Source organism: Scyliorhinus torazame, chromosome 18 (genome assembly GCF_047496885.1).
Source record: "Scyliorhinus torazame isolate Kashiwa2021f chromosome 18, sScyTor2.1, whole genome shotgun sequence".
Taxonomy (NCBI): domain Eukaryota; kingdom Metazoa; phylum Chordata; class Chondrichthyes; order Carcharhiniformes; family Scyliorhinidae; genus Scyliorhinus; species Scyliorhinus torazame.
In genome coordinates this window covers 32,064,629-32,078,782 of record NC_092724.1, presented here as the reverse complement: position 1 = coordinate 32,078,782, position 14,154 = coordinate 32,064,629, and the positions used below count along the sequence as shown (strand labels likewise).

The following is a 14,154-nucleotide window of genomic DNA, read 5'->3' as shown; positions in this document are numbered from 1 at the left end:
TGATAGATATTTTATAAGCATGCAGCTGCACGCTTTACCCATGACCACACCATTCTATATAACGGCATTCTCTACAAATGTCTGCTGCAAGCCCACTTTCATTGGTCAATATACATGTTGAGATTCCAACAGTTCCTTGTACGATAAGATTACCCTTATCAGCAACCTTGTAAATAGGGCTTGAGCCATTTGCTCAATGTGCAAGTTTGCTGCTGAAATGGGGCACATGGAAGCAATCTTGGGGGATAATGATCAGATATTTGCTCGCTGAATATTGCTCAAACTCATGAATGAGTCTAAGGCCACCATTTCCAGTCCTGAAAAGTGCCCAGTCTTTCTCAGATTACCCTGGAAAATTTGACCAGCACGTGAAGCTTGCTGTGTCACACTGCCACTTCGCAGAACCAATGAGTGGTATTCTCCACTAATAGGATGCCGCTTTCAAGTCAAAAAGACGTTTTGCCTATCACTCACATAGGTAATGTAGCATATGAATTTCAGTGCTGGTGTGATGCAAGGTAGGTAGGCTGTACAACCCAATGACTGGTGAATCATATCAAACAGGTATGTCCCTTCACTGTTTGTAATAGGCAAAACACTGATCGTACTCAACCAGCCCATGCCTGCAAAACTCAGAACATAGTGTTCAACATTAGATGTAATTCTGAAATAGGAGAACACTTACTATACAATCCTGAGTGTGCTAATAATTATACTGGCAACCAGTTTAAGTAAACAGCCTGGTTACCAGTGTCACTCACTTAATGTAAGCTAGAAGCAATGTATATTCACACACAGGGCCCTGTTCTTTGCAAAAAAATTACACGTCCAAGCATGGCACCTTTTCCGACTAAACAATAGCTTGGGAGACATTCATTTCTATAGCAATGCCATAACCAAGCAGATCCGACTGCCTGGTTTGAGTTTAAACAAAAGTTTGGCAACACCTCTACCAATTAGAGCCCACTTCCCAACCAATCAGCACCTTCTTCTCATGTAGTATAAGTTGTTGTTGATGCACTATCAATTATGACGAGATGAGAGTAGAATGTAATCGAGGCTTTATTACGCAGAAATGTGTAGCCTCCCGCAGCTGCTGCCGAAATGGCTGCAGCTCGGAGAGCTCACACATTTATACTCCGCCTACTGGGTGGAGCCAGCAGGCAGGGATCTACCCCCGTACCTGTAGTACAGGGGCCTTACCGTAATACCCCTCGTATGCGGTATATACAATACAACAGTGGCGACTACCACAGTTGTTCCCCTTGGCGATATGGTATTCTTGCAAATCTGTCCCGATATAAAAGTTGGTTGTTCCCTGCTTTGGTTTTATTAATGTTATGAATGTTCAGAGGTATTGTGAAAAAAAATAGTGAGGTTAATAATACATAGTGAACAGAGAAAATTTCCCCCCTCCACCTCATTTACTAGACTGAGTAAAATATTGGTCTTTGTCTTCCCTTGCAACCACAAAATTAATTCTTTATGGTACTGATTTGGTAGTGCAGCTGAGGTAATTTTTTCCCCCCACACCCTTCTGATTCCAGTGTTACTTTCCAGCATTGCAGCAGAGAAGTTAAATCCGTGAACACGTATTTGAATATTTTCTATTTTCGGCAGTTGAGCAGCAGCTAGTGTCAGGAATAGCAGTGTCATTAAATTGTTCAGGTGTTCATATCTGCCTTCCTGTTCAAGCAACCGATAATGATTGCATTAAACCAAGTACATAAGAAATTATATTTTTTTAAAGTTATATCTTTTTAACATATTTCTTGATTGACTGTGTCGTCTGATTTATTTACAATATATTTTAATTTTGTCACCTCCACCTGAACTGGGCAAATACTCAATTAGAATTTTTATTTAAAAAGTTAGTCACAGAGGTATTTTACCAAATTATTTTGGACCTGAAATCAAAAGTCTAAATATTTGCCATTATTTTGCAGTCCCACAGGTAGCAGCAGGTATGCTTCATCCGCAGAACTGAGTCAGGGCAGCTCCCAGCTCAGCGAAGAGTTTGATCCAGATAATGAGAGCCTGCAAGGCTCAGACATTGATGATGAACGCGATGGGGATTCTTACCACTCCTGCCACAGCTCAGTGAGCTGTCAGAAAGAATCTTTGGATTGGGACAAAGAGAACAATGAACCACTGGCGATTTATAGTGAACCTGACGAGTTCCAGAAGGAAGAGGAGGAGGAAATTTATGAGGAGAAACCTAAAGAGGAGGAAGAAATTGCAGTTCCAGTTGAAATTCTACCTGAAGCTGAGATACCGACAGAGCAGGTTGAAGGAAAACAACTAGAAACGTAAGAATCTTAAAATATTTGAAGTTGTTAAATACTTTAAATATAATTAGTTATTGGTGAGTGATCCAAAATGACAACAATGAGTTGATAAGTGGCATTATGACGGACAGTGCAGACATGGTGCTTAAAGTAATTTGACGTATTTAATTATCGTGCAACATTGGAAAATATAGGAGTATATTCTGCCATGCTATTTTCCAATAGTTGCATTTCAGCTATTACAATTCAGTTAAGGACCAAGTTAACTTTTGGTCTAAAGAAGCCACTTGTTGAAATCCCAGTTACCCACAAGGAGAGGAAAGCTACAAGATTCCACTGTTTTAAACAAACAAAATAGACATTATACAAAGTCAGAAAAGTAAAGCAATTTATAATATTTACTTTATACTCTAACTTTCAAAATTAACTTGAGGTAAATAGGAACGATCTGGCAAACTGTGGTTAAACACAACATACTGAATGGCAGATGTAACCAAGACAGATCCCACCAAGATGTCAGTGACCACTCTTGAGTCACAAAACCTTGAATAAACTCTGGGCGCGATCGAATGGCCTTATCGCGTCCGACTTGGTGATGCGACGAGGCCGTTAAATTTCATTAGAGGCTTCTCGTGAGATGAGAGATGCTCAGAACATCTCGTGAGATCTAACAAAATCTCACAAGGCATCGCGATCTGGATCTCGCCCTCTCTGGGCGATATTCATATATACATATTTAAGTGAGCTGTTAGGCTCATTTAAATATGTTGGCACCCGATTCTCCCAAGGCCTGGGAATGAACACCTGCACTTGGGTGATCCCGCCATGTCGCCGTTTAGCACTGGTCTACACAAAGATGGACCAGGCGGAATGGCATCTGGGCGGGGGGGTCACCTAGGCCATCAGAGGCCCCCCAGCGGGTCGGGCTCTGGGCAGGTTGGTACCTTGGCAGTCCCGCTACCACCTGGGCACCTTGACACTGCAGCCTAGCAACTTGGCTGTGTCACCCAAGCGCCTTGGCAGTGACAAGGTGCTTGGCTGCCCATGCCAGGGATTAGGCCCAGGATTGCCCTGCACTTAAGTGATGGGATGAGGGGTGATCAAGGACCCACAAAGAGATACGTTGGCGCAGCTAGCGTCCTGGGACCATGGTGGGTTTCTGGGGGGGGGGGGGGGGGGTTTGAGAGATCAGGGCAGCATTTTAAAATGGTGGCCCAATCTCTTCCTGCACTGACGAGCTCGTCAGTGCAGACAGGAAGCAAATTAAGTGTGGCCTCGGCAGGGCATTCCCGACCGAGGTCAAAAAAAGAGTCCCATTTGATACAGGACTTTGTTTTTTGCACGTTAAATTGCACCCTCTGTCACCATCAGGAGGGATTTAAACTCTTTACTTTTGAAGATCTAGCCTCTGAATTTCCTCAATAGCTGTTCCGACTCAGACTGCCTCAATGACTACTCACCTTCTAATGGTTCAATCTCTCATCCTGCATTTCATGGGATTCACAAAACTGCTCTTCAGTCTCCAATTACCGGCACAATTCCAGCTCTGTCACAGACTGCTGGCTTCACTAAGCTGGAACTGCCCCAAGTTTCTCCAAACTCCAGTCTGCTGACTGGACTAAGCTATAAATGGCTCCCAGAGCTTCTCTGAGCCCTAACTGCCAGGGACAAAACCAGCGACCTTCCACCCGCTTCTCTGGAAACCTTCTGAACAGCCATTCCCTTTAGATGTTCGCATTCCATAAGGTCCAGCATTTTAGTGACCAAAATTTGACATCATGTCACGTAAGGAGATGTTAAGGCAGTTTTGAAAAGCTCTGTCAAAGGATTGTCTTCAGGGATGAAAGTGAGACGGAGAGGTTTAGAGAGCAAACTCCAAAACTGGAGGCCTTGGCATCTGAAGACAGGATCACCAATCGTGGAGTGATTAAAATCAATTGTGCAATCTCCATAGCACAAATTTTCTCCTTTTCAAGTATATATCCAATTCACTTTGTAAGTTGCTATTGAATGTGCTTCCACCATCTCATCAGGTAGCTCATTCTAGTAGAAATTGAAACAAATTTGCAGTCAAGTAGGATTAGTTTAAGAAAAATAAGAAAGTATTGAAACATGGACTTGCCCCATCTTTTTTCTGCTACTTCAATTCTTGAATTGCATTCCTAAACTATAATCATTTTAATCTTGTTGGGACCACAACAGATGTTATTGCTGAGCTAGCCAGTTCCCAGAGGAAACCTGTTTCACTGATCATAAAGCATTTTTTTTGCATTTTGAAAATGAGGGGGAAGAATTACAGACCCCAAAAATATATAACTCCAGGAATAACTTTAGTATTTTAAACATTAAAAGATTTCATTTTTAAAAATGTAAGCACGTAAGATTAAATTGAATAGTTAAAACAGCCTTAGCGAACAACCCCCCCCAAAACCCCACTTGGTCAAAAATACACAAGTAAGCTACTTACTTTTCAACAACTCCCTTATAGATTTCTAACTATAAAAATCCAGTAATATTACCCAAAGCAAAGAATGGTTGTCAGTTTTTTAAATATAAATTTAGAGTACCCAATTCATTTTTTCCAATTAAGGGGCAATTTAGCGTGGCCAATCCACCTAGCCTGCACATCTTTGGGTTGTGGGGGCGATACCCATGCAAACACAGGGAGAATGTGCAAACTCCACACAGACAGTGACCCAGAGCCAGGATCGAACCTGGGACTTCGGCGCCGTGAGGCTGCAGGGCTAACCCACTGCACCACCATGCTGCCCCCCGGAATGGTTGTCAGTTTAATGAAGGTATTTCACTTTCACTCTGATGTGAAAATCCAAAAATTAAATTCAGAACATATTTCTTTCTAAAAAAAAACAAAGACTTTTCTGGCTTGAAACTGGAAGGCTGCTTCAAATTCAAAACTTTCCCACCTTCTCAGCACACATATCTGATTTTCAGGGCATCGTCCCCACACAGCCACATCAAGTCACCTAAACATCTTTCCTTAAATATGTTTTCTCCCTTTCATAAATTTTATTGTCCTAAAATGCCTTTATGAGCTCCCTTCTCTAAATATAAAAATCTGGTATGGCCTCGTACTATCTCTACTTTTGGGTCAATACAATTTAACATACCTTCCCCTATTTACCAATGAAATGTTTGTAAATTCAACAGCTGAAAAACCATGTCGCCAGTTACCTTAGAGTGCAAATTTTAAATCCAACCTCTTTGCTTGTAAGGCAAACATACCATAACTGTTCATTACAAATGCACAAACTTATCTCTTTTACCCATTTATCTCTCAGTTCTCACAGACAAGCTATCTCTATTAACTGCCCCCCTTTAATCACGGATGTACACACGCACCTTTCTTTGCAGAATATCACCATAATCCACAAAATATTTCTAAAAATACACCCATTCTTCACAATCTTGAGTTTATGTATAGCCTCTCTCTCTTTGGGGTTTCTCATCTCATGGTAAAGACCAGATGAGAACGTGATCCAAGTCCACAATTGAGCACTCCGCATTTACTATCAGACGCACATCTAAAGATTGCCATTTGAGTGAGTTCTGAGAGAGCTAAATTGGTGCTTGCTGAACAATGTGCTAGCAAGCGTCAGCACCTCAAAGAAAGGAGAAAAATGGAATGGGCAGAAAAGAAATTGTAGAGCAAACGATCCTTGGATGTCTCCAGCAAACAGTAAGGATAATTATAATGTCATGCTTCTATTGCTTAGTAGCATTCACAGGGAAAATTTAAGTGAGAAATTTCAGTCTGTGGAAGTTACTTTAATTGTTTTTATCATACCAGTGTCACCTCTTTAGTTACAGAAATGAGGAGGAAGGACATTCCAATATATCTAGAGCAAAAGCCAATTGGATCAGAGCTTTCAACAAAGTTCGTATGCAGATTCAAGAGGTATGGTGTTCTTTGGTATTCTTATTATCAGGATGGATGTCATAGTGTTCACAAAGACCACAGAACCTAAGTTCAATAACAAATCTAGCATTTATTACAATATTTATTAAAGCTTGACCACTTACTCCTATAGCAAGCAATAATCTAGTAATTTACAATCAACACTCTACTAACACTAGTCTCTACACTCTGTCTATAACTGTACTCTGCACTCTCTAAACCTCTCCTCTGCACTCTCTCCAGCCTTCTCCCAGAAGCCTGAGAGTCAGTGCTTTATATAGTTCTGCATCTAGCTCCATATAGTGGTCAATCATGATATTACATGAACCCTTTATATACTAGACATTCTACATAGTGTCACAGTAAGTTAGTCTTTCCTTTTGCTGAGTGAGACAATCCTTGGTTTTGTTTCCCAACATTGGAAAAATTGCTTCACTGCAGATAATAATTGCAGAGTATTGGAAAAATATTTTGTTGCCAATAGGACATTTATGGCATGCCTCTAACAGTAGGACATATGTTAATTAACTTAAATGGATTTAAAAACCAACAAAACATGGTTACTGAAAGGAAAACTATAGAACACTGACAGTATTAAAATTTTCTACAACTATGTTTGTATTGTGAGCAGTGGCCCACTACACCTTTTCAATCTTGCTTATTCACTCATAACTCATAACTAGAGTTAAGGCAACACTTTGGACTGAAATTGGGAAGTCTGGATTTCTGCACACGCTTAACATGCGTGCCAACTTTTACTCCAACCTGGAAGTTGGCATGATTGAATAATTGATAAATTAAGTAGTTGGAGGTGAAATAACATGCAGCCAATCTTATTGTGATCCTTTTGATCCTTTTCTTTTTTAAACAAATAATTATTGTGACTAGTTGATGAAGCTTGCTGGTAGGGTCACCACTGTGGGCCTTGCAATCGATACAAAGCTAACAGACATTGAACAATGTTAGAGTATAAAGTCCTTCCCTCCTTTTAAGAGTGTTGGTTGGCTGCAGATAAACTATTTTCTCTCAGTCAATTCTAGTTTTCAACCATCATCTGTTGAGTGCAGGTAGTGGATGACGGAGAAAAGGACTTTGTATTCTCTCTAACTCTGTATCGACTGAGGATTACGGGAATCTTTATAGGCACATTTGGGTTTTTTTTGACAGGGACAGTAGAGAATCTCCTTGGTAAGAAGGAAAGGGAATAATATGCTAAAATAATCATGTGTGCCTTTGGATGGAGTTGCCTTGATTGACGAATGGCCATTTTCCATGATGGACATTTAGTCTTGTGTCTAAAATTGAACTGCATTTTCAAGGCATCATCAGAAGTAAGAGGTATTTACAGATGCTGCTTAACTCTTTATTAAAATAAATGACTAATTTTAATTCTCACATTGAAATTTGATTTTGTTTGCTTTCAACTTGCAAGCAACAAATCTCTATTGAAATGCCTTTGGCAGCATCAGTATCAAAGCACATTGGAAAGTGTAATTATTAAGGAGTACAACAGAGAGCTCCACTGTTGAATTTTGACAAATTGTTATTAAAAGAGTATCAAGTATGTTGCATTTTGCAAATATATTTTTTCTTAGGCACAACTTGGGGAAGGAGTTGGTGATCTACCCAAGCCGCTTTGGTTTAAAGGAGGGTAAGTATAATTTCATCAATAGTATGTAGCAGAAACTGCACTTTATATGTAAAATACATTATCATTTTTTAATTTCTCAGTACCAAGAAGTACTTTAAGTGCTCGATATATTTTTATAATCCCATGTAGCGTCCAAGAAGCCTGATCCTGAGGGAAAATGTGTTACTCAGTGCTCCCATTTTGTTCTCAGAATGCAAGTCTCGAAAGTATCTTTTAGCTTTGTAATATGTTGATTTTCAGAGTGTGACACAAATACCTATTTGTCGGTACTATATAATGATGAACACAAAAATGACTTAATTTGACGGATAAGCCATGTTTGCCTTCAAGTTAGTTACATTTTTACAAGCTCTCTTGATTGTTTTATGTGCTTTAGAAGCAATTTAAATATGTTACTATGGTAGATTTTAAACTTGTCGCTCCGACGTTAGATGCAGATTGTGGATCACAAAGCCATATTTTGCCCTAATTGACACATTTACAATTATGTAAAAATTACACCGTAAAATTGCTTGGATTTTTAAAAAATAAGACTCCACTATGGCAGAACCATGTCGTTTTCACAATTAAATGCACACTGATACAGGGCAGCAGCATAGAGAGGCGGCAGTGTAGTGGTATTGTCACTGGACTAGTAATCCAGAGACCCAGACTAATGCTATGGGGTCCTGGGTTCGAATCCCACCACGGCAGATGGTGAAACCTGAATGCAATAAAAAATATGAAATTAAAAGTTTAATGATGACCATGAAACCATTGCCGATTGACCTAAAAACCCATCTGGTTCACTAATGCCCTTCAGGGAGGAAATCCAACATCCTTACCTGGTCTGGCCTACATGTGACTCCAGACCCACATAGCGATGTGTTGACTCTTAAGTGCCGCCCATTGAAATGGCCTAGTAAGCTACTCAGCTCAAGGACTATTAGGGAAGGGCAACAAATGCCAGCATGCCCCAAGAAAAAAAATAATGAAGCTCCTGCCAACTGTTGAGCAAATGATGTTGACCTAAATGAACATGCTGACTGTGGAAGACTTCTCTATTATGGAATGCAATTAATCTTCCCCCAATTTGAATGATTGCCACCACGTAAGGCTTTTTTCACATGATGAAAGGATAGGCTGTATATTATTATGTTGAATAATGCACTGGTGAACTGGAAAAGCGCATTTAAGATCTCCTTAACGTACCTTTCACTCTAGATGATAAAACAGGAAGCAGTAGTCTACTGCCAGGATTGGAGCAACACCAGCCCACTCAATATCTTTCACGTTAGCCATCAGCCCATGTATTAGCAAATCGGGACTTAGAATTATGAAAGTTCAGAAGGCAGGACTGGACATTATACAACAAAGTGGTGAAAAAAGGATGGAAGCTGAGAAAGTGGTAGAAGAACTGGGCAGTTGTTAAGCAGCAGGTGCAAAAAGGAGGATGACGCAGATTGTCTTCACCTTGGCATTGGCTTTGCAGTCAATAGTGAAGTGATAGTTCTTGCCGCTGACCTTGAAGAAAGCTGTCCACTAGCATATAGTGATCACTGTTGTGTAGATTTCCCCTTTCCCGACATTAGTTTCGTTCTGGTGCCAGTTGTGTGGGATTTCTCTTGTCATCAGGCAAGTTAAGCAGCTAATAACATTGTGTTATGGACAGGAGGGGGTTTAATTTAAAACAGTCCTGAGTCCTCCTCTCACCACTTGTCTGTAAATAGAAAGGTATTTTTGATTTACCCGCTTTTTAAATGGTGACATATTTCCCACAACCCGTCTGATTTGGAGTAATCCTCTATTAATAACCCCACAGCAAACTTAAGGTAGGGTAAAATCAGATGGTTAGTTTATTTTACACACACTTAAAATGCGGGAAAGGGGGTTCGCAAAATAACCCCAGTATATTCACAAAATAAAAAAGGGATAATGGAAAGAATGAGGTACTGGGCAAAGATCTCAGACAAAATGGGAATTATTGTTTCACGTGATGTATCATCCCCATTGTCCAGAGCTCTGCCGTGGGAATGTAAAAGGTTTTTGTGCATTTACTAGCAATCTAATTTCTGCAGTCACAGGTTGCATTGATGCGTCTTTAAGGATAATGTGATTCTTGCTGTTTTCTGAAGGCTAGAAATTTATTTTGTGAGAGTCAGAACTATGTCAGGCTTCAGTCAGTGTAAAGCCGTTGCCAGTTTTAAAAAAATGTATAAAGTAGTCAGGATAATATAGACATTTATAATTATATATATATTTTCCTTCATGTCTTCTGGACATAACAATTGAAAGATCTTCTCAGATATCAAACCAGGAAGTAACAAGTAGGTTTTGGCATTCATTGGTTATAATTCCCCAGAAAGCAAAATAAAGATTAGGACATATACTTGTCATTAAGGTTAAAGCTGAAATATCATAAACATTTTTCTAAATAGTTTAATTGTGGAATATTAAACATGGATTAGAGAAATTTGACATTACATAAATATAGAATTAGCTTTTCAGGACCAGAGACGTTGTTTCACAGTAATTATGACTTTGTATATATTTGGAAAGCCAGTTACACCTCATTCAACAAGGTGTAACATTTTCAAGTGTTCTTCCATAGAATCCCTAAGAGCAGAAGGTGATCATTAGACCCATCGAGTCTACACTGGCCCTCTGAAAGAGCACCCTAACCCGGCCCACACCCCCACCCTCGCCCTGTGCCCCCACCTGACCTGCACATCTTTGAACACTAAGGGGAAATTTTAGCATGAGTAATCCACCTAACCTGCACATCTTTAGACTGTGGGAGGAAACTGGAGCATCCAGAGGAAATCCACACAGACAAGGGGAGAATGTGCAAACTCCAACACACATCCAAGGCAAGAATTGAACCTGGGTCCCTGGTGCTGTGAGGCATCCATGCTGCCATGCCAGTGAGAATAATGGCACAAAAAGTGGATTTTCACGTTATATTAGCAATTTTTTATCTATTTCCATCTGCGAGGAGTAGGATATCAGGAATTTCTGCATTTACCTGCATTTGTGGATGCCAGAAGTTGCTGTCAGTTTTAGAAGGTGGTGGATGGCAACAGTTTTGCCTCCCTCACAGTTGCAAAACATGACTTGTGCTTGGTCTTCCTACTTCCCAGAAAATTCTAATTAAGAACCTTGAAAGTGTGGAGATGTGATTTGATGTAATTCTCCTGATAATGGGAAAGATGGATAAGCAATTCTCTAATGTGAAGTTTAATGTTGATACATGTTGCCATTGCCATTGTAGTGACAATAGTCGGTGGCATTTGATTGATTTGTATCTTTTGTCTTGGGGTTCAGAAACTTTTGAATGTGCTCCCTGAGGTGAGATCATCCCAAATTTGTTTGCAAGCATATGTGCAGACACATCTGACTGAGCTTTAGACTTTTTAGGGAATACTAGCAAGAACGCAAGGGATCGAAAACCAGAATCCTCAAATCCCTGAAGGGCCTTGTGAAGATAGGTAGTCGCCACTTAAACCAAAAGGTGTCTTATGAGCAGCGGCAGTTTTCAATTTCTGGCCTTCATGAAGGGGAGCAATTACCTTTGTCCAGCCCACGACAACCACTGTTACGTAGAAGAGGACAACTGGTCGATGTTGGTAGGCATTCTAGAAAGACTCATTTGGGGGTAAAACATATACACACAAGTACTACCTTATAAATATTGCATTAACTGCCTTACATAAATTCAATATGGAAACATAGGTGCCTCAAGCTTCTTGGCATGGCTACAGTGACTTAATGAAGAGAGCATGATTTGTGGCTTATAAGGATCTCGGAAGTTCCATCCATTACATGACTTAAGTTGTCAACACGTACAAGAGAGTTAGTTCCAGTTCATAATATTATAGATCTAGGCATTGATGATACATGTGACGTGCATCACATGCATTCGGCCCTCACTAGAAGATTATGCCTCACTAAACTGAGAGTGAAGGTCTGCCCAATAAGAAAACACATTTGTACATCTCATACTTTATGTTGAAATACAGCTTCATATAACCAGCAAGTTTTGAAACTAAAAAACACAGTTAATGGTAGAGGGTATGGGTGAGAACGAGAAATGACAGCAAGCTGATCACCCAAATAGCCTGTCAGAAACAGACATTTTACTTCAGATGGTGTAGCCAATGATATTTAGCGTATATTTTGCTGTGTGGCCGTACAAAATAATTTAAAGTGACCACACACTCTAAAACATAGAGGTTGCATTATTTTAATGACCCATCCATTTGATGGGCTGTGTTAGAGAGGGAACTTTACATTGCCAGTCCAGAAAGCCCAATGCTGGAACATGTTTTGAAGCTTTAAAAAAAGAAGAAATAGTAGAAACATTAGGATAAATGGAGTAGCAATTTGTAATATTATCTGGTCATTTTAGAGCCATTTTATTTATCTACAAATAGAGTTTGGTATGCAAATATGTTGGGCGGGATTCTCTGGCTTCCCACCGTATGTTTCTTGGCAGCAGGAGGCGGCGAGCCATTCGCTGATGGGAGGATTGTCTGGTCCTGCTGCTGTCAATGGGAAGTTCCATTGAAGCCACCCCATGCTGCTGGGAATCCCACAGGCGGGGGTATGCTGCCAGCGGGACCAGAGAATCCCGCTGCCAGCGAACAGCCGGAGAATTCCAGCCAGTATTTTCCATTCTGAATACACTGAAGCATTTGCAGCAATTAACAGAGTTACAAAGTAGATTTGCATTGAAAAATAATTGAGGTGGTTATGTTTGAGAACTTGGATGGCAATTTTGAGTTCATACCAAAACTGACCAGTTTATTAATTTGTTTCTGTTCAATATTACTTCGTGAGACTCTAAGATGAATCTGGAAAAACAGTGTGAAAAATCTGGAAAACAATACTTAAAAATATAACTTAACTAGTAAGTATCATTTTAAATTGGAGGAGTTTCGAAACTGGACTCACTTGGTTAAAATAAAAAATTTCCAAACAATTATTGACAATGTGCTCCTTCAATACTTAAAAATAGATTCAAGGAACACATGTATTTTCATTTCTTTATCTCAGTAAATGCAATATGCAGCTTTGGTAATATTGTTTACATTTTGTTCTATATCATACAGGATTACTGGTTAGGCCTCAAGGAGTTCTTTTCCCCCACTGTGTTCTCGTACTTCACTTGACTATTGCTGTCTTTTCTAGGCCTGGCGGTGGGCTTTACAGTATTGACAGTATGCCAGATCTTCGAAAGAAAAAACCCAAAAATCTTGTTAGTGATTTGGTGAGACATCTCTTTTCTCCCACAGTGACCTGCCACTATGCACTGAGGCATCTGATAGTCATGGAATTGTGCCTGTTGCCTTGCTTGCTAGTAATTCTCTCTTTTTTTTTATGTATGTTTACTTTTATTTTTGTTTTCTTTTGTCTTTTGTTTCACTTATAACTGTAGGGGAGCAGCGGTTAAATTTCTGCGTAGCATTGACAGCATGCCTGACATTAAGCCTCGGCGTAAATCCCTCCCACTGGTCAGCGACCTGGTGAGAACATCCTTGACTGCTATATTCAAGGGAGGGCATTACAACATCAACGTGCAGCTAGTTTTGGTCACAGTAATATACGGGCCTCTGGGTTCAGCACTGGACTGAAAGACTTTGGTTCCTAACATTTTGACATACTTTTAATTGATGAATAACATTTTTATTCCACAAGCACTTAATCTGGTCCTGTACATAAAATCTCCATTCTAGCTGACAAAGCTAAATGCATTGAATGTAAACAGCCAAGTATAAAATTGTTCTCCCCAAAGCACTCCTGCAATTACTGAGAAGCCAAATTTGCTTTAATCTGCTTTCAGGATGGTTGAATGCAACATAGATTTTCACAAAATTTGTTTTATAAAAAACTAGATGCTTCTGTACAAAATTCTAATTCAGTGATTGATATTTAACTAATATACACAGCAAATTAGAAACCAAAGTTTTTAAATATTGCTTCACTTTCTGTTGTTTTTCTGATTATATTTATTTAAGATATTTTGCTTTCTTTTCTGTTTGCACTGCCTTTATCAGACCTTTTTATTGCCTATTAATTTGTTTATTCAGTCCTGCAGTCTGGCCCCGAAGCCCGTAATAGCCTTCTCTGTGTGATGTTAGTGTAAAAGTTTTATTCAAGTTCAAATACTTGCATCAGCAGGCTTTAAAATTTCCAAACCCTGAACAAAATTTTCACTTATTTAAAGAATGTTGTATGACATCTTCTGCCAACTGAAATTGTAGGGCATTAAGGAGAATCGGTCAACAATGGTTAGTAACAAAACAAATAGATAAATTCAT

At 39.6% G+C, this 14,154-nt stretch overlaps 1 protein-coding gene across 1 annotated transcript in view; it reads left to right on the top strand.

The window, feature by feature from the left end:
• The window catches only part of LOC140395097 (protein unc-13 homolog A-like), a 522,914-nt gene that overhangs the window by 291,115 nt on the left and 217,645 nt on the right, over positions 1-14,154 (top strand). The window contains exons 11-14 of the mRNA XM_072482511.1: positions 1,947-2,309; positions 6,111-6,204; positions 7,800-7,855; positions 13,025-13,103. Coding sequence (XP_072338612.1) covers positions 1,947-2,309; positions 6,111-6,204; positions 7,800-7,855; positions 13,025-13,103 — 592 coding nt within the window. The remainder of the gene's footprint in view (positions 1-1,946; positions 2,310-6,110; positions 6,205-7,799; positions 7,856-13,024; positions 13,104-14,154) is intronic.